Here is a 22,860-nt window from a genome sequence, read left to right as displayed (position 1 = left end):
GTAACACTATAGATACACAACTCACAGAGGTAACAATATAGATACACAACTCACAGAGGTAACACTGTATAGTAGATACACACCTCACAGAAGTAACACTGTATAGTAGATACACACCTCACAGAGGTAACACTGTAGATACACACCTCACAGAGGTAACACTATAGATACACACCTCACAGAGTTAACACTGTATAGTAGATACACACCTCACAGAGGAAACACTATAGATACACACCTCACAGAGGTAACACTGTATAGTAGATATACACCTCACAGAGGTAACACTATAGATACACAACTCACAGAGGTAACACTATAGATACACACCTCACAGAGGTAACACTGTAAAGTAGATACACACCTCACAGAGGTAACTCTATAGATACACACCTCACAGAGGTAACACTGTAGAGTAGATACACACCTCACAGAGGTAACACTATAAGGTAGATACACAACTCACAGAGGTAACACTATAGATACACACCTCACAGAGGTAACACTGTATAGTAGATACACACCTCACAGAGGTAACACTATAGATACACACCTCACAGAGGTAACACTGTAGAGTAGATATACACCTTACAGAGGTAACACTATAGATACACAACTCACAGAGGTAACACTATAGATACACACCTCACAGAGGTAACACTGTATAGTAGATACACACCTCACAGAGGTAACACTGTAAAGTAGATACACACCTCAAAGAGGTAACACTATATAGTAGATACACACCTCACAGAGGTAACACTGTATAGTAGATACACACCTCACAGAGGTAACACTGTAGATACACACCTCACAGAGGTAACACTATAGATACACAACTCACAGAGGTAACAATATAGATACACAACTCACAGAGGTAACACTGTATAGTAGATACACACCTCACAGAAGTAACACTGTATAGTAGATACACACCTCACAGAGGTAACACTGTAGATACACACCTCACAGAGGTAACACTGTATAGTAGATACACACCTCACAGAGGTAACACTGTAGACACACACCTCACAGAGGTAACACTGTAGACACACACCTCACAGAGGTAACACTGTAGATACACACCTCACAGAGGTAACACTGTATAGTAGATATACACCTCACAGAGGTAACACTGTATAGTAGATACACACATCACAGAGGTAACACTATAGATACACAACTCACAGAGGTAACAATATAGATACACAACTCACAGAGGTAACAATATAGATACACAACTCACAGCGGTAACACTGTAAAGTAGATACACACCTCACAGAGGTAACACTACAGATACACAACTCACAGAGGTAACACTATAGATACACACCTCACAGAGGTAACACTGTAAAGTAGATACACACCTCACAGAGGTAACACTATAGATACACACCTCACAGAGGTAACACTGTAGAGTAGATACACACCTCACAGAGGGAACACTATAAAGTAGATACACAACTCGCAGAGGTAACACTATAGATACACACCTCACAGAGGTAATACTGTATAGTAGATACACACCTCACAGAGGTAACGCTATAGATACACACCTCACAGAGGTAACACTGTATAGTAGATATACACCTCACAGAGGTAACACTATAGATACACAACTCACAGAGGTAACACTATAGATACACACCTCACAGAGGTAACACTGTAAAGTAGATAAACACCTCACAGAGGTAACACTATAGATACACACCTCACAGAGGAAACACTGTAGAGTAGATACACACCTCACAGAGGTAACACTGTATAGTAGATACACACCTCACAGAGGTAACACTGTAAAGAAGATACACACATCACAGAGGTAACACTGTAAAGTAGATACACACATCACAGATGTAACACTGTAGACACACACCTCACAGAGGTAACACTGTAGATACACACCTCACAGAGGTAACACTGTATAGTAGATATACACCTCACAGAGGTAACACTATAGATACACACCTCACAGAGGTAACACTGTAGAGTAGATACACACCTCACAGAGGTAACACTATAAAGTAGATACAGAACTCACAGAGGTAACACTATAGATACACACCTCACAGAGGTAACACTGTAGAGTAGATACAAACCTCACAGAGGTAACACTGTATAGTAGATACACAACTCACAGAGGTAACACTATAGATACACATCTCACAGAGGTAACAATATAGATACACAACTCACAGCGGTAACACTGAAAAGTAGATACACACCTCACCGAGGTAACACTATAGAAACACAACTCACAGAGGTAACACTATAGAAACACACCTCACAGAGGTAACACTATAAAGTAGACACACAACTCAGAGGTAACACTATAAAGTAGATACACAACTCACAGAGGTAACACTATAGATACACACCTCACAGAGGTAACACTGTAGAGTAGATACACACCTCACAGAGGTAAAACTATAAAGTAGATACACAACTCAGAGGTAACACTATAGATACACACCTCACAGAGTTAACACTGTAGAGTAGATACACACCTCACAGAGGTAACACTGTATAGTAGATACACAACTCACAGAGGTAACACTATAGATACACACCTCACAGAGGTTACACTGTAGAGTAGATACACACCTCACAGAGGTAACACTATATAGTAGATACACACCTCACAGAGGTAACACTGTAGAGTAGATACACACCTCACAGAGGTAACACTGTATAGTAGATACACAACTCACAGAGGTAACACTATAGATACACACCTCACAGAGGTTACACTGTAGAGTAGATACACACCTCACAGAGGTAACACTATATAGTAGATACACACCTCACAGAGGTTACACTGTAGAGTAGATACACACCTCACAGAGGTAACACTGTAGAGTAGATACACACCTCACAGAGGTAACACTATATAGTAGATACACACCTCACAGAGGTAACACTGTAGAGTAGATACACACCTCACAAAGGTAACACTATAGATACACACCTCACAGAGGTAACACTATAGATACACACCTCACAGAGGTAACACTGTATAGTAGATACACACCTCACAGAGGTAACACTGTAGATACACACCTCAAAGAGGTAACACTGTAGATACACACCACACAGAGGTAACACTGTATAGTAGATACACACCTCACAAAGGTAACACTATAGATACACACCTCACAGAGGTAACACTATAGATACACACCTCACAGAGGTAACACTGTATAGTAGATACACACCTCACAGAGGTAACACTGTAGATACACACCTCACAGAGGTAACACTGTATAGTAGATACACACCTCACAGAGGTAACACTATAGATACACACTTCACAGAGGTAACACTGTATAGTAGATATACACCTCACAGAGGTAACACTATAGATACACAACTCACAGAGGTAACACTGTAGATACACAACTCACAGCAGTAACACTGTAGATACGCAACTCACAGCGGTAACACTATAGATACACACCTCACAGAGGTAACACTGTAGAGTAGATACACACCTCACAGAGGTAACACTATAAAGTAGATACACAACTCACAGAGGTAACACTGTAGAGTAGATACACACCTCACAGAGGTAACACTGTATAGTAGATACACAACTCACAGAGGTAACACTATAGATACACACCTCACAGAGGTTACACTGTAGAGTAGATACACACCTCACAGAGGTAACACTGTAGAGTAGATACACAACTCACAGAGGTAACACTATAGATACACAACTCACAGAGGTAACACTATAGATACACACCTCACAGAGGTAACACTGTAAAGTAGATACACACATCACAGAGGTAACACTATAGATACACACCTCACAGAGGTAACACTGCATAGTAGATACACAACTCACAGAGTTAACACTATAGATACACAACTCACAGAGGTAACACTATAGATACACACCTCACAGAGGTAACACTGTATAGTAGATACACAACTCACAGAGGTAACACTATAGATACACAACTCACAGAGGTAACACTATAGATACACACCTCACAGCGGTAACACTGTAAAGTAGATACACACCTCACAGAGGTAACACTATAGATACACAACTCACAGAGGTAACACTATAAAGTAGATACACACCTCACAGAGGTAACACTGTATAGTAGATACACAACTCACAGCGGTAACACTGTAGGTACACAACTCACAGAGGTAATACTGTATAGTAGATACACACCTCACAGAGGTAACACTATAGATACACACCTCACAGAGGTAACACTGTATAGTAGATATACACCTCACAGAGGTAACACTATAGATACACAACTCACAGAGGTAACACTATAGATACACACCTCACAGAGGTAACACTGTAAAGTAGATAAACACCTCACAGAGGTGACACTATAGATACACACCTCACAGAGGAAACACTGTAGAGTAGATACACACCTCACAGAGGTAACACTGTATAGTAGATACACACCTCACAGAGGTAACACTGTAAAGAAGATACACACATCACAGAGGTAACACTGTAAAGTAGATACACACATCACAGATGTAACACTGTAGACACACACCTCACAGAGGTAACACTGTAGATACACACCTCACAGAGGTAACACTGTATAGTAGATATACACCTCACAGAGGTAACACTATAGATACACACCTCACAGAGGTAACACTGTAGAGTAGATACACACCTCACAGAGGTAACACTATAAAGTAGATACAGAACTCACAGAGGTAACACTATAGATACACACCTCACAGAGGTAACACTGTAGAGTAGATACAAACCTCACAGAGGTAACACTGTATAGTAGATACACAACTCACAGAGGTAACACTATAGATACACATCTCACAGAGGTAACTATATAGATACACAACTCACAGCGGTAACACTGAAAAGTAGATACACACCTCACCGAGGTAACACTATAGAAACACAACTCACAGAGGTAACACTATAGAAACACACCTCACAGAGGTAACACTATAAAGTAGACACACAACTCAGAGGTAACACTATAAAGTAGATACACAACTCACAGAGGTAACACTATAGATACACACCTCACAGAGGTAACACTGTAGAGTAGATACACACCTCACAGAGGTAACACTATAAAGTAGATACACAACTCAGAGGTAACACTATAGATACACACCTCACAGAGTTAACACTGTAGAGTAGATACACACCTCACAGAGGTAACACTGTATAGTAGATACACAACTCACAGAGGTAACACTATAGATACACACCTCACAGAGGTTACACTGTAGAGTAGATACACACCTCACAGAGGTAACACTATATAGTAGATACACACCTCACAGAGGTAACACTGTAGAGTAGATACACACCTCACAGAGGTAACACTGTATAGTAGATACACAACTCACAGAGGTAACACTATAGATACACACCTCACAGAGGTTACACTGTAGAGTAGATACAATCCTCACAGAGGTAACACTATATAGTAGATACACACCTCACAGAGGTTACACTGTAGAGTAGATACACACCTCACAGAGGTAACACTGTAGAGTAGATACACACCTCACAGAGGTAACACTATATAGTAGATACACACCTCACAGAGGTAACACTGTAGAGTAGATACACACCTCACAAAGGTAACACTATAGATACACACCTCACAGAGGTAACACTATAGATACACACCTCACAGAGGTAACACTGTATAGTAGATACACACCTCACAGAGGTAACACTGTAGATACACACCTCAAAGAGGTAACACTGTAGATACACACCACACAGAGGTAACACTGTATAGTAGATACACACCTCACAAAGGTAACACTATAGATACACACCTCACAGAGGTAACACTATAGATACACACCTCACAGAGGTAACACTGTATAGTAGATACACACCTCACAGAGGTAACACTGTAGATACACACCTCACAGAGGTAACACTGTATAGTAGATACACACCTCACAGAGGTAACACTATAGATACACACTTCACAGAGGTAACACTGTATAGTAGATATACACCTCACAGAGGTAACACTATAGATACACAACTCACAGAGGTAACACTGTAGATACACAACTCACAGCAGTAACACTGTAGATACGCAACTCACAGCGGTAACACTATAGATACACACCTCACAGAGGTAACACTGTAGAGTAGATACACACCTCACAGAGGTAACACTATAAAGTAGATACACAACTCACAGAGGTAACACTATAGATACACACCTCACAGAGGTAACACTGTAGAGTAGATACACACCTCACAGAGGTAACACTGTATAGTAGATACACAACTCACAGAGGTAACACTATAGATACACACCTCACAGAGGTTACACTGTAGAGTAGATACACACCTCACAGAGGTAACACTGTAGAGTAGATACACAACTCACAGAGGTAACACTATATATACACAACTCACAGAGGTAACACTATAGATACACACCTCACAGAGGTAACACTGTAAAGTAGATACACACATCACAGAGGTAACACTATAGATACACACCTCACAGAGGTAACACTGCATAGTAGATACACAACTCACAGAGGTAACACTGTATAGTAGATACACACCTCACAGAGTTAACACTATAGATACACAACTCACAGAGGTAACACTATAGATACACACCTCACAGAGGTAACACTGTATAGTAGATACACAACTCACAGAGGTAACACTATAGATACACAACTCACAGAGGTAACACTATAGATACACACCTCACAGCGGTAACACTGTAAAGTAGATACACACCTCACAGAGGTAACACTATAGATACACAACTCACAGAGGTAACACTATAAAGTAGATACACACCTCACAGAGGTAACACTGTATAGTAGATACACAACTCACAGCGGTAACACTGTAGGTACACAACTCACAGCGGTAACACTATAGATACACACCTCACAGAGGTAACACTGTTAAGTAGATACACACCTCACAGAGGTAGCACTGTAAAGTAGATACACACCTCACAGAGGTAACACTGTAGATACACACCTCACAGCGGTAACACTGTATAGTAGATACACACCTCACAGAGGTAACACTGTATAGTAGATACACACCTCACAGAGGTAACACTGTAAAGTAGATACACACCTCACAGAGGTAACACTGTATAGTAGATACACACCTCACAGAGGTAACACTGTATAGTAGATACACACCTCACAGAGGTAACACTGTAAAGTAGATACACACCTCACAGCGGTAACACTGCACGTGGAAGTCCCGATCCAAGGCGACGATACGAACAGTCTCTTCCTGGCCTGGAGCTGGCATGATGGGCTCAGAACACACACAGCAACGAGGGGCAAACTTCCTAATGGGGAGGAGGGGAGAGACAGAGGAGAGTGGGGGAGAAGGGGACAGAGGAGAGAGAGAGAGGGAAGGGGGAGAGAAGGAGGAGAGAGAGACAGAGGGGAGAGGCAGACAAAGAGAGGAGAGAGAGACAGAGGAGAGCGGGAGAGAGACACAGAGGGGAGGGGGAGAGAGAGACAGAGGAGAGCAGGAGAGAGAGACAGAGGAGAGCGGGAGAGAGAGACAGAGGGGAGGGGGAGAGAGAGACAGAGAGAAGGAGAGAGAGGGAAAGAAATGTAAGGGGGAGAGAGAGAGTTGGGAGGGGGAGAAAGAGAGGAAGGGAAGAGAGAAAGAAATGTAAGGGGGAGAGAGAGAGTTGGGAGGGGGAGAAAGAGAGGAAGGGAAGAGAGAAAGAAATGTAAGGGGGAGAGAGAGAGTTGGGAGGGGGAGAAAGAGAGGAAGGGAAGAGAGAGAGGAGAGTGGGAGAGAGGGAGATACGTAAAGGGGGAGAGAGAGAGGAGAGGGAGAGAAGTAAGGGGGAGAGAGAGACAGTGGGGAGGGGGAGAGAGGGAGGAAAGAGATTCAGAGGGGAGGGAGAGAGAGACAGAGGGGAGGGGGAGAGAAAACATTTGAATGTACATGTGAATACAAATAAACTGTGAAATCAATTAGTGATCTTCTAACTCAGGTGACTGAACTAAATACATACAGGGAACACCTAGAGGAGGAACAGGTCTCTCTAACAAGAAGATCCTCGAGGAAGTGAAGACAGCTCCTATCAGGGGATTGGAGGTGAGGCCCAATGAATGGCTCAGAATCAAGAAGTGAGGTGGCTTGGTGATTGGCTCAGAACCAGAAAAGTGAGATGGGTGGTGGTTTTGTGATTGGCTCAGAATCAGGAAGTGAGGTGGGTGGTGGCTTTGTGATTGGCTCAGAACCAGGAAGTGAGGTGGGTGGTGGCTTTGTGATTGGCTCAGAACAGGAAGTGAGTTGGGTGGTGGGTTGGTGAAAACATCTGTTCGTCGACATAAAGGGTGCAATCTTCTGCCCAGGTGTTGCTGACGCCAGATATTACAGCGCCTGGATAAGTATTTTACATATCAGTTAACCACATCATATGTTAAAGCAATCTGTCAGTTGATGACACAGATGATGACGTGGCACGCAACCATTGGTTGATGTGTGCAACGTCTGAGCAGGGGAACGTGACCAGACTGCTTTGTTGAAGTCAGGCTTGTCACACCGTTAGCAGCGTTGGCAGGGGAACGCACCAGACTGCTTTGTTGAAGTCAGGCTTGTCACACCGTTAGCGGCGTTGGCAGGGGAACGCACCAGACTGCTTTCTTGAAGTCAGGCTTGTCACACCGTTAGCGGCGTTGGCAGGGGAACGCACCAGACTGCTTTGTTGAAGTCAGGCTTGTCACACCGTTAGCAGCGTTGGCAGGGGAACACGACCAGACTGCTTTGTCGAAGTCAGGCTTGTCACACCGTTAGCAGCGTTGGCAGGGGAACGCGACCAGACTGCTTTGTCGAAGTCAGGCTTGTCACAACGTTAGCGGCGTTGGTAGAAAGTGAATGTTTCTGGTTTTCAGGGACACAGTATTTTCAGTTTCCCCTGAAAAACACAAGTGCGGACTCTGCTCAGGCGTCGTTCTACTCCTGCTACGTTAACTTCGTCATGAGGAATTAACCAGCAGGTTTTTTACTTCACAAGACTTGTTTACTTTCTGAACGTGAGGTTAGACGATTTTTACTTCTGTTTCTCTTCACAACTTAATGTACAGGCCATTTATTAGCCAATAAAACGAACATACATTATATTCATTCCTTTACACTTGTGTATATATGGTTGTTGTTGTGAAATTGTTACGTTAGATTACTTGTTAGATATTACTGCACGGTCGGAACTAGAAGCACAAGCATTTCGCTACACTCGCATTAACATCTGCTAACCATGTGTATGTGACAAATAAAATGTTATTTGATTTGATTTGATATACTTGGGTGTGTGTGTCCCTCTGTCTGAGTGTGTGTTTGCAGCAGCCCCCCTTACTTATGGAAGTCGTCGATGCAGTGGATGTGGTTGGCAGAGTCCACAGTGAAGGGTATACCGTCCAGGCTGCGTTGACACACCACACAGGTGAAACAGTGTGGGTGGTAGGCCTTCCCTGTAGCCCGCAGGATACGCTCCATGATGGGTTTACTGCAGATGTTACAGGACTCCAGGGTGTTCTGAAACACACACAGACAACAGTTATGTCAATAAAAAAAAGGAAAAGGTCTCTTTCAATAACAGAAAACTCAAGAGATTTTTGTCATTGGAGAGAACATGTGTAAATGTAGCAAGGGAGATGTGTTCCCTTGATAGAAACGAGAGTAACAGAAGGTCATTATTGAAGACTTGCGCCGTCACTTTAAAAAATATTATTTTATTTTTTTTAAACAACCGACAATGTAGCATTATGACAATGATGGCCAATTGCTCAGAGGCAATACGGTGTGGTCCGCCCCTTGTCATGTGGTGCAATAATTCACTGGGCTAATAAGAGTGAATAAGGGGCTTCCATACGTTTTTCGATTGAACCTTTATTTAACTAGGCAAATTCAGTTAACCTGTTAGGGCTAGGGGGCAGTATTGACACGGCTGGATAAAAAACATACCCGATTTAATCTGGTTACCACTCCTACCCAGTAACTAGAATATGCATATACTTATTACATATGGATAGAAAACACCCTAAATTTTCTAAAACTGTTTGAATGGTGTCTGTGAGTATAACAGAACTCAAATGGCAGGTCAAAACCTGAGAGATTCCTTTACAGGAAGTGGCCTGTCTGACCATTTCTTGAACTTCTTTTCCATCTCTATCATTTACTAAGGATCTCTGCTCTAACGTGACACTTCCCACGTCGTCCATAGGCGCCCAGAGCCCGGGAAAAAACAGAATGTCGTCATTCCAGCCCCAGGCTGAAACACATTATCGCCTTTCTCAAGTGGCCGATCAAGGGACACGGGCTTATGCGCGTGACCCCGACCGCCCCCGCCTTTGGGATTTTTCCTCTGTTTGCCGAAAAGGAGATTCCCTGTCGGAATATTATCGCTTTTCTACGAGAAAAATGTCGTAAAAATTGATTTTAAACAGCGGTTGACATGCTTCGAAGTACGGTAATGGAATATTTAGAATTTTATTGTCACGAATTGCGCCATGCGCGTGACACTTCTTTACTATTTCGGATAGTGTCTGGAACGCACGAACAAAACGCCGCTATTCGGATATAACGATGGATTATTTTGGACCAAACCAACATTTGTTATTGAAGTAGCAGTCCTGGGTGTGCATTCTGACGAAGACAACAAAAGGTAATCAAACTTTTATAATAGTAAATATGATTATGGTGAGTGCTAAACTTGCCGGGTGTCTAAATAGCGAGCCCGTGATGCCTGGGCTATGTACTTAGAATATTGCAAAATGTGCTTTCACCAAAAAGCTATTTTAAAATCGGACATATCGAGTGCATAGAGGAGGTCTGTATCTATAATTCTTAAAATAATTGTTATGCTTTTTGTGAACGTTTATCGTGAGTAATTTAGTAAAATGTTAGCGAATTCCCCGGAAGTTTGCTAGTTTGCTAGTTTGCTAGTTCTGAACGTCACATGCTAATGTAAAAAGCTGGTTTTTGATATAAATATGAACTTGATTGAACAAAACATGCATGTATTGTATAACATAATGTCCTAGGGTTGTCATCTGATGAAGATCATCAAAGGTGAGTGCTGCATTTAGCTGTCTTCTGGGTTTTGGTGACATTATATGCTGGCTTGAAAAATGGGTGTCTGATTATTTCTGGCTTGGTACTCTGCTGACATAATCTAATGTTTTGCTTTCGTTGTAAAGCCTTTTTGAAATCGGACAGTGTGGTTAGATTAACGAGAGTCTTGTCTTTAAATGGCTGTAAAATAGTCATATGTTTGAGAAATTGAAGTAATAGGATTTTTAAGGTTTTGAAAATCGCGCCACAGGCTGGCAGTGGCTGTTACGCAAGCGTCCCACCTAGCCCATAGAGGTTAAGAACAAATTCTTATTTTCAATGACGGCCTAGGAACAGTGGGTTAACTGCCTTGTTCAGGGGCAGAACGACAGATTTTTACCTTGTCCTGCTCGGGGATTCTATCAAGCAACCTTTCGGTTACTAGTCCAACGCTCTAACCACTAGTCTACCTGCCTCCTCTAACCACTAGGCCACCTGCCTCCTCTAACCACTAGGCCACCTGCCTCCTCTAACCACTAGGCCACCTGCCTCCTCTAACCACTAGGCCACCTGCCTCCTCTAACCACTAGGCCACCTGCCTCCTCTAACCACTAGGCCACCTGCCTCCTCTAACCACTAGGCCACCTGCCTCCTCTAACCACTAGGCCACCTGCCTCCTCTAACCACTAGGCCACCTGCCTCCTCTAACCACTAGGCCACCTGCCTCCTCTAACCACTAGGCCACCTGCCTCCTCTAACCACTAGGCCACGTGCCTCCTCTAACCACTAGGCCACCTGCCTCCTCTAACCACTAGGCCACCTGCCTCCTCTAACCACTAGGCCACCTGCCTCCTCTAACCACTAGGCCACCTGCCTCCTCTAACCACTAGGCCACCTGCCTCCTCTAACCACTAGGCCACCTGCCTCCTCTAACCACTAGGCCACCTGCCTCCTCTAAAAAAAGGAAAAGGTCTCTTTCAATAACAGAAAACTCAAGAGATTTTTGTCATTGGAGAGAACATGTGTAAATGTAGCAAGGGAGATGTGTTCCCTTGATAGAAACGAGAGTATGACAAGGAAGCCCCTTGTCATGTGGTGCAATAATTCACTGGGCTAATAAGAGTGAATAAGGGGCTTCCATACGTTTTTCGATTGAACCTTTATTTAACTAGGCAAATTCAGTTAACCTGTTAGGGCTAGGGGGCAGTATTGACACGGCTGGATAAAAAACATACCCGATTTAATCTGGTTACCACTCCTACCCAGTAACTAGAATATGCATATACTTATTACATATGGATAGAAAACACCCTAAATTTTCTAAAACTGTTTGAATGGTGTCTGTGAGTATAACAGAACACTAGGCCACCTGCCTCCTCTAACCACTAGGCCACCTGCCTCCTCTAACCACTAGGCCACCTGCCTCCTCTAACCACTAGGCCACGTGCCTCCTCTAACCACTAGGCCACCTGCCTCCTCTAACCACTAGGCCACCTGCCTCCTCTAACCACTAGGCCACCTGCCTCCTCTAACCACTAGGCCACCTGCCTCCTCTAACCACTAGGCCACCTGCCTCCTCTAACCACTAGGCCACCTGCCTCCTCTAACCACTAGGCCACCTGCCTCCTCTAACCACTAGGCCACCTGCCTCCTCTAACCACTAGGCCACCTGCCTCCTCTAACCACTAGGCCACCTGCTTCCTCTAACCACTAGGCCACCTGCCTCCTCTAACCACTAGGCCACCTGCTTCCTCTAACCACTAGGCCACCTGCCTCCTCTAACCACTAGGCCACCTGCCTCCTCTAACCACTAGGCCACCTGCCTCCTCTAACCACTAGGCCACCTGCCTCCTCTAACCACTAGGCCACCTGCCTCCTCTAACCACTAGGCCACCTGCCTCCTCTAACCACTAGGCCACCTGCCTCCTCTAACCACTAGGCCACCTGCCTCCTCTAACCACTAGGCCACCTGCCTCCTCTAACCACTAGGCCACCTGCCTCCTCTAACCACTAGGCCACCTGCCTCCTCTAACCACTAGGCCACCTGCCTCCTCTAACCACTAGGCCACCTGCCTCCTCTAACCACTAGGCCACCTGCCTCCTCTAACCACTAGGCCACCTGCCTCCTCTAACCACTAGGCTACCTGCCTCCTCTAACCACTAGGCTACCTGCCTCCTCTAACCACTAGGCTACCTGCCTCCTCTACACTCTAACCACTAGGCTACCTGCCTCTACACTCTAACCACTAGGCTACCTGCCGCCTCTACACTCTAACCACTAGGCTACCTGCCGCCTCTACACTCTAACCACTAGGCTACCTGCCTCCTCTACACTCTAACCACTAGGCTACCTGCCTCCTCTACACTCTAACCACTAGGCTACCTGCCTCCTCTACACTCTAACCACTAGGCTACCTGCCTCCTCTACACTCTAACCACTAGGCTACCTGCCTCCTGTACACTCTAACCACTAGGCTACCTGCCTCCTCTACACTCTAACCACTAAGCTACCTGCCTCCTCTACACTCTGCACAACCACTGAATGTCCAGGGGTCCTGGAGTGGTTAAGGTAGGTTTATACATAAAAAGTGACTGGTAGCAGGATACAGATTTAAACAGGGCTGAAAAGTGACTGGTAGCAGGATACAGATTTAAACAGGGCTGAAAAGTGACTGGTAGCAGGATACCGATTTAAACAGGGCTGAAAAGTGACTGGTAGTAGGATACAGATTTAAACAGGGCTGAAAAGTGACTGGTAGCAGGATACAGATTTAAACAGGGCTGAAAAGTGACTGGTAGCAGGATACCGATTTAAACCGGGCTGAAAAGTGACTGGTAGCAGGATACCGATTTAAACAGGGCTGAAAAGTGACTGGTAGCAGGATACCGATTTAAACAGGGCTGAAAAGTGACTGGTAGCAGGATACCGATTTAAACAGGGCTGAAAGATGACTGGTAGCAGGATACAGATTTAAACAGGGCTGAAAGGTGACTGGTAGCAGGATACAGATTTAAACAGGGCTGAAAAGTGACTGGTAGTAGGATACAGATTTAAACAGGGCTGAAAAGTGACTGGTAGCAGGATACAGATTTAAACTGGGCTGAAAAGTGACTCGTAGCAGGATACAGATTTAAACTGGGCTGAAAAGTGACTGGTAGCAGGATACAGATTTAAACAGGGCTGAACAGTGACTGGTAGCAGAATACAGATTTAAACTGGGCTGAAAAGTGACTGTTAGCAGGATACAGATTTAAACAGGGCTGAAAAGTGACTGGTAGCAAGATACAGATTTGAGTGGTTCTGGTGTAGAATGTATCTCTCCGTTGAGTGGTTCTGGTGTAGAATGTATCTCTACGTTGAGTGGTTCTGGTCTAGAATGTATCTCTACGTTGAGTGGTTCTGGTCTAGAATGTATCTCTACGTTGAGTGGTTCTGGTCTAGAATGTATGTCCACGTTGAGTGGTTCTGGTCTAGAATGTATCTCTCCGTTGAGTGGTTCTGGTGTAGAATGTCCCTCTCTCTCTCTCTCTGAGGGATTCTGATTAGCAGAGTATTCTCAAACACAAACACAGTTGTTTTTCACCCGCCTAGCGACCGCCGTTCCCCCCTCTGATTGGTGAGTGGGTCAGAGGGGGCTGTAAATACATCCACTTTGTGATGACTGCAGGTTTTCCCCCTCCAGGCTGGAAGGCTCGCTGGGCAGGCGGCCCGCAGGGGGACGTGGCAGACCCATCCAACTCTGTCTGATCTCAGACATCCCTCTCCTTAATAATATCTACACTGCCATTTGTTACTCCGATATTTCAGAAATAATGATTTTCCCTCTCTAAACAGCTCTGCAATTACAGGGGGACTGGGGAGGGAAGATGATGGAGATAGCATCAATTAGCTGACTGATAGGCCATGTGATTGGCTGATGGGGAGGGGGCTGTGCTCAGGCATTTCCTGGATCTCTGCATCTTTCTCTCTGCATTTCTCTCTCTCTCTCTACCTCTGCCTCTCTCTTTCTCTCTCTCTCAATTCAATTCAAGGGCTTTATTGGCATGAGAAACATATGTTAACATTTTGCCAAAGCAAAAATGAACAGTAAACATTACCCTTAAAAAAGTTCCAAAAGAATAAAGACATTTCAAATGTCATATTATGTCTATTTACAGTGTTGTAATGATGTGCAAATAGTTAAAGTACAAAAAGGGGAAATAAATAAACATAAATATGGGTTGTATTTACAATGGTGTTTGTTCTTCACTGGTTGACCTTTTCTTGTGGCAACAGGTCACACATCTTGCTGCTGTGATATTTCACCCAGTAGATATGGGAGTTTATCAAACATTATTTTTTGAATTCTTTGTGGATCTGTGTAATCTGAGGGAAATATGTGTCTCTAATATGGTCATCCATTTGGCAGGAGGTTAGGAAGTACAGCTCAGTTTCCATCTCATTTTGTGGGCAGTGTGCACATAGCCTGTCTTCTCTTGAGAGTCAGGTCTGCCTACGGCGGCCTTTCTCAATAGCAAGGCTATGCTCACTGAGTCTGTACATTGTCAAAGCTTTCCTTAAGTTTGGGTCAGTCACAGTGGTCAGGTATTCTGCCACTGTGTACTCTCTGTTTAGGGCTGTCATGATGTTGGCCTGTTGGGGAGGTTTATGACCCCCATAAATACCCCCCCGCCCCCCCCCCCCCCCATTTCTCTCTCTCTACTCTATAGAGTGGACTCTGGAAAAGCCCTTTGTTAACATAGAGATTCTGGGAACATCAAAAGGTGGGAAACGGAACCATATTTCGGTAATCCAACCATTTGAAAATATGCGTTGGTACTTAATGAATATGTCAGATCAGTTGTCATCTGAAACATTATGACTGATGACAGGATGACATAAACTGTATCTTGGAAAGTCTACACATTCTAGTTATCAGATTCCCATGGAATTGTTGTGCAATTTAAATGTTTAAATATGAAACTATTTGTGAAATGATGAAATGTAATTTTTAGCTTCTTAAAACCTCTTGAGGATACCCTAGGATAGGGGGCGCCACAGCGCATTTTGAAAAAAAATCGTTCCCATTTTCAACGGCCTACTAATCAAACTCAGAAGCTAGGGCATGCATATACTTATTAATTATATATGGATAGAAAACACCCTAAAGTTTCTAAAACTGTTTGAATGGTGTCTGTGAGTATAACAGAACTCAAATGGCAGTCAAAACCCCGAGACCGATTGAAACAGGAAGTGGAATTCAGAATTGTGGACTCGACTTCTCATCTTTCCCTATAAATCACACCGTTAACCATGGTTCAGTGAGCACTTCCTATTGCTTCCACTAGATGTCGCCAGTCTTTTCACAGTGGTTTGAGCCTTATACAGTCGAAACTCAGTGAATGAGACTCTTTAGAAATTGGTCACAGGGGATGGGCCATCACCATTATGACGCCGGCGGCCATGTCTACCCCCACCTTTGGAATGGGTTTGAAAGACAATTAAATCATCCCCCTCGAATCTTATTGGCTCTCTTGGTGTTACAGGCCCTGAAGATTAATGTTTTACAACGTTTGACATGTTTGAACGAACCTACAGGCGGGAGAATCATTTTATCCGAAACTTCAGCCCTGCGCACATCGGAGAATTTGGAGAGAGCCCAAGGACGCGCTACCAACAGCAGGCTAATGGAACGTGAAGTATGGACTTTTTCGACCGAAAATACATCTGTTGTGGACCTGGGATGCTTTCTGATGAAGACAACTAAAGGTAGGCGATTATTGACAATATTATACAAGATGAGATGTGACATGCGATTGTGCCAAGATGGCGCCGAGCTCTGTATATTAGCTCATTTTCTGAGTATCGCATCTCCTTTTATCGCAAAGTGTGATTACCCAGTAAAGTTAATTTAAAATCTGGTATGACAGGTGTTCTCAAGAGATATTCATCTATAAATGTTAGATTGACAATATAAATTAAAAAAATCGTTATCGGATAGTAATTTAGGGAATTGTAGCATTGTTTACCGGGACGCATTTGAGGGGAAATTATTTAGTCAACGTCAGACGCCGATGTAAAATGCTGTTTTTATATATAAATATGACCTTTATTGAACAAAAGAATGCATGCATTGTATAACGATGTCCTAGGGGTGCCATCTGATGAATTTTGTAAAAGGTTAGTGCTGCATTTAGCTGTTTTTTGATTATATGTGATGCAAGTGGTTGGTCGGAAAATGGCTATGAAGCTGCTTTTTACGATGGACTCATCTAACATAATCTAATGATTTGCTTTTCCTGTAAAACCTTTTTGAAATCGGACGACGTGGGTCGATTCAGGAGAGGTGTATCTATAAAAAAAAAAAATATATATACATTTTTTATTTTTTAAATTATGATTTTTTTTAATGCTAATTGGCGATATGATTTTTCGCTGGATTTTGATCCCGCTGACGGGATCAGACGCTGGAGAGGTTAATGAGAACGGTTTGTCATAAGAACACCACTCTGCTCACTCAGAGACCCAAGTGAACAGACATGGGTTGTAAACTATGAAACACACCCTTCTTTCACCACTATTTAAACCCGTTAACGGTCATACGTTAAACGGGCTCAGATAATAATCTAACGAAATTAGCATCGTGTTTAATGTGAAGGTGACGATCGACACGCCGAAAGGATGAAATTCGACTATACCAGCCAGAATATAGCACGAGCTTAAAAGTATGGCAACTTGGTATGAACTTTGAACTCTTATTCACTCCAGAAGTGATACCTCCTAGCCGTTGAGTTAGCAGCAGCCGCTGTAAACGTGGGCTAGGAAAGGACGGACGACGTATCCAGTCTAACACACACACCAATACTACAACGTATCCAGTTTGCCACCAGAGACATTCTTCAAAGGACAAGAGATCCCTGCTGGGCAACCCGGCCTTCCATCTACGACCAACCTATTGAAGCGCAGCTCAGAGTAAATATTCCTTGCATTTTCCTTTTCCAAAAGGGCGGTTATCTAGAATGCATAAGATTCTATATTTACGATAGCATAGCTTCTCCCGTTGTTACTCAGTCTTCCCGCTCTTTCATTCAAAACCCAACCCCCTTTCTTTGTGTAACCAGCCGTCATATCTGTTCCGTCCGCTAGGGACGTTTTCCTTTATGACATCATTTGTAATCAATGTATGACCCATCCTGTGTAGATGTAATTCTGTGTGATTATTTAGGTATTTAGTAAATAAATAATTAAACCAATTTTTGTATTGCTGATTCAACTTGTTAGCCAGGGTTCGTGAAGATAACCAAGAATTTACAACTTTCAGATGAGACTGAATAAAGTGACGATTAAATATTGACTACTACTGATGTAAACAATTACCAGGTCTTTAAGAGTTTATTCAGAAGATAACAGCTCCATAAACATTATTTCGTGGGGCCCCGACTTTCTAGTTAATTACATTTACCTTATTAGCTTAATCAGGTAATATCAATTACAGAGAAATGATCTTATAGAATAGCATGTCATATCACTTAATCCGGCATAGCAAAAACACAACAGGGCCAAATAGCACTCTAGTTTGCTCAGTTTTTTTGTTAACTCTTTCCAATGTGTCAAGTAATTATCTTTTTGTTTTCTCATGATTTGGTTCGGTCTAATTGTGTTGCTGACCTGTGGCTCTGTGGAGTGTGTTCGTGAACAGAGCCCCAGGACCAGCTTGCTTAGGGGACTTTTCTCCAGGTTAAACTCTCTGTAGGTGATGTCTTTATTACAGAAGGTTTGGGAATCGCTTCCTTTTAGGTGGTTGTAGAATTTAACGTCTCTTTTCTGGATTTTGATAATTACAGCTCAGTTTCGGGTATTAGCGGGTATTGGCCTAATTCTTCTCTGCATGCATTATTTGGTGTTTAACGTTGTACACGGATGATATTTTTGCAGAATTCTGCATGCAGTCTCAATTTGTGTTTGTCCAATTTTATGAATTCTTGGTCGGTGAGTGGACCCCTGACCTCACAACCATAAAGGGCAATGGCAACAAGCTCAGTCCGATGATGCTGTGACACGCCGCCCCAGACCATGACGGACCCTTCGCCTCCAAATCGATCCCGCTCCAGAGTACAGGCCTCAGTGTAACGCTCATTCCTTCGACGATAAATGCAAATCTGACCATCAACCCTGCTGAGACAAAACCGCTACTCGTCAGTGAAGAGCACGTTTTGCCAGTCCTGTCTGGTCCAGCGACGGTGGGTTTGTGCCCATAGACAACGTTGTTGCTGGTAATGTCTGGTGAGGACCTGCCTTACAACAGGCCCACAAGCCCTCAGCTTATTGCGGACAGTCTGAGCACTGATGGAGGGATTGTGCATTCCTGGTGTAACTCGGGCAGTTGTTGTTGCCATCCTGTAACTGTCCCGCAGGTGTGATGTTCAGATGTACTGATCCTGTGCAGGTGTTGTTACACGTGGTCTGCCACTGTGAAGATGATCAGCTGTTCGTCCTGTCCCCCTGTAGAGCTGTCTTAGGCATCTCACAGTACGGACATTGCAATTTATTGCCCTGGCCACATCTGCAGTCCTCATGCCTCCTTGAAGCATGCCTAAGGCATGTTCACGCAGATGAGCAGGGGCCCTGGGCATCTTTCTTTTGGTGTTTTTCAGAGTCAGTAGAAGGGTCTCTTTAGTGTCCTAAGTTTTCATAACTGTGACCTTAATTGCCTACCATCTGTAAGCTGTTAGTGTCTTAACGACCGTTCCACAGGTGCATGTTCATTAATTGTTTATGGTTCAGTAAACTAGCATGGGAAACAGTGTTTAAACCCTTTACAATGAAGATCTGTGAAGTTATTTGGATTTTTACAAATTATCTTTGAAAGACAGGATCCTGAAAAAGGGACGTTTCTTTTTTTGCTGAGTTTATAACTAATTCAAGTATCTTTAGCGAGATCCTAATTGATATGTCTAATTTTATGTTCCTTTTGATGGCATAGAAGGTCCTTCTTGCCTTGTCTCTTAGCTTGTTCACAGCTCTGTGGTGCTGATGTTTAGGCCGAGGTATGTATCGTTTTTTTGTGTGCTCTAGGGCAACGGTGTCTAGATGGAATTTGTATTTGTGTTCCTGGCAACTGGAAATTTTTTGGAACACCATTATTTTTGTCTTACTGAGATTTACTGTCAGGGCCCAGGTCTGACAGAATCTGTGCAGAAGATCTAGGTGCTGCTGTAGGCCCTCCTTGATTGGTGACAGAAGCACCAGATCATCACCAGATAGGTAGACATTTGACTTCAGATTCTAGTAGGGTGAGGCCGGTTGGAGAATGTTCTAGTGCCCTCGCCAATTTGTTGATATATATGTTGAAGAGGGTGGGGCTTAAGCTGCATCCCTGTCTCACCCCACAGCCCTGTTGGAAGAATTCTGTGTGTTTACTGCCAATTTTAACTGCACACTTGTTGTTTGTGTACATGTATTTGATAATGTCATATGCTTTCCCCCCCAACGCTACTTTCCATCAATTTGTATAGCAGACCCTCATGCCAAATTGAGTCAAAATCAACAAAGCATGAAAATACTTTACTTTTGTTTTGTTTTGTTTGTTTGTCAATAAGGGTGTATACGTGGTCTGGCATATGGTATTTTGGTAAAAAGCTAATTTGACATTTGCTCAGGACATTGTTTACATGGATGAAATATTGGAGTCTGCTGTTAATGATAATGCAGAAGATTATTTCCCGAGATTTCTGCTGACGGATATTCTACCGGAACTATTCAAATTTGTTTCCACTCTTGTGGATTGGGGTGATCAGGCTTTGGTTTAAAATATTAGGGAGGATAATGTTGAAGAGTTTAATTGAGCTGCTTTCTGTTGTTCTTTTTTTCTTCGTGTTTTTCTGTATTGTTTTAGTGTTTCACCATAGTGAAAGTGTAGTTTCTGGTTTTCTGGGTCTTTATGTGTTTTTGTTGGTTTCTCAATTTCTTTCTTAGGTTTTTACATTCTTCATAAAAAACATTTCTCATTGTTGTTAGTTGTTATCTTAGGTTTTCTGCTGATAGGTTAAATATATTGTTCAAGCTTCCTACTGCTAAGTTTAAACCTTCACTATTGCAAGAAAACATTTTGTCTAGGAAGTTGTCTAGGAGGGATTGGATTTGTTGTTGGCCATTAGTTGTTTGGTAGGTTTCTAAACTACCTTCCTTCATTCTATAGCATCTCTTAATAGTATGCAGTTCCTCTGGCTTCGATGCCTCATGGTTGAGGTTTGCTCTGTTCAAGTAGAGTGTGGTTTTGCTGTGATCTGATAGGGGTGTTAGTGGGCTGACTGTGGACGCTCTAAGAGACTCTGGGTTGAGGTCAGAGATAAAGTAGTCTACAGTACTACTGCCAAGAGATGAGCTATAGGTGTACCTACCGTAGGAGTCCCCTCGAAGCCTACCGTTGACTACGTACATACCCAGCGTTCAACAGAGCTGCAGGAGTTGTGACCCGTTTTTGTTGGTTATGTTGTCGTAGTTTTATCTAGGGGGTCATATGGGGGAGGGAATACTGTCACCTCCAGGTAGGTGTTTGTCCCCCTGTGTGCTGAGGGTGTCAGGTTCTTGTCCAGTTCTGGCATTTAGGTCGCCACAGACTAGTACATGTCCCTGGGCCTGGAAATGATTGATTTCCCCCTCTAGGATGGAGAAGCTGTCTTCATTAAAGTATGGGGATTCTAGTGGGGGGATATAGGTAGGATGGAGAAGCTGTCATCGTTAAAGTATGGGGATTCTAGTGGAGGGATATAGGTAGGATGGAGAAGCTGTCTTCATTAAAGTATGGGGATTCTAGTGGGGGGATATAGGTAGGATGGAGAAGCTGTCATCGTTAAAGTATGGGGATTCTAGTGGGGGGATATAGGTAGGATGGAGAAGCTGTCATCGTTAAAGTATGGGGATTCTAGTGGGGGGATATAGGTAGGATGGAGAAGCTGTCATCGTTAAAGTATGGGGATTCTAGTGGGGGGATATAGGTAGCACACAGGAGGACATTTTTCTCTGTTGAGATCATTTCCTTTAGAATTTCTAGCCAAATGTAAAATGTTCCTGTTCTGATGAATTGAATAGAGTGAGTTAGGTCTGCACTATACCAAATTAACATACCCTCTGAGTCTCTTCCCTGTTTCACACCTGGTAGTTTGGTGGATGGGACTACCAGCTCTTTGTAACGTCTCTCTCTCTCTCTCTCTCTCACTAACTATCAATCTCTCTCTATCAAACTATCAATCTCTCTCTCTAACTACCAATCTCTCTCTCTAACTACCAATCTCTCTCTCTAACTACCAATCTCTCTCTCTCTCTCTCTACCAATCAATCTCTCTCTCTAACTACCAATCAATCTCTCTCTGCCTATCAATCTCTCTCTCTAACTACCAATCAATCTCTCTCTCTCTCTGCCTATCAATCTCTCTCTCTAACTACCAATCTCTCTAACTACCAATCTCTCTCTCTAACTATCAATCTCTCTCTCTAACTATCAATCTCTCTCTCTAACTATCAATCTCTCTCTCTAACTATCAATCTCTCTCTCTCTGCTCCTATTGGCTGGCTGTGCGTATCGAGCAGTGGCAGGGCGCCACAGTGTTTTCAAACAGTGCTCGGGGTGTGTGGCAACACTGCGCTACATCATCATCCTCCCTCCCTACGCCTGCTGGGCCCTGCCGTTTAAAATGACACTTCCGTGCCCACTCAGCCACGATGCAAAATGAACATAACCCACCACATACTGTAGTTACTGCTCAGTATGGCTGAGGAGCATGCCTAGTGACATTTATAGTCTATATGCTATTGAGCAGAT

At 43.4% G+C, this 22,860-nt stretch overlaps 1 protein-coding gene across 1 annotated transcript in view; it reads right to left on the bottom strand.

Annotated features, from left to right (window-relative positions):
* Positions 1-22,860, bottom strand: part of LOC106560617 (lipoma-preferred partner homolog) — a 515,165-nt gene that overhangs the window by 50,861 nt on the left and 441,444 nt on the right. Inside the window, exons 13-14 of the mRNA XM_045687983.2 lie at positions 9,363-9,541; positions 7,211-7,331 (exon numbers count right to left, since the gene is read on the bottom strand). Coding sequence (XP_045543939.1) covers positions 7,211-7,331; positions 9,363-9,541 — 300 coding nt within the window. The remainder of the gene's footprint in view (positions 1-7,210; positions 7,332-9,362; positions 9,542-22,860) is intronic.

This window comes from Salmo salar, chromosome 10 (assembly GCF_965601325.2).
Source record: "Salmo salar chromosome 10, fSalSal1, whole genome shotgun sequence".
In the NCBI taxonomy this organism is placed as follows: Eukaryota; Metazoa; Chordata; class Actinopteri; order Salmoniformes; family Salmonidae; genus Salmo; species Salmo salar.
This window is presented reverse-complemented; position numbering and strand designations above follow the sequence as displayed.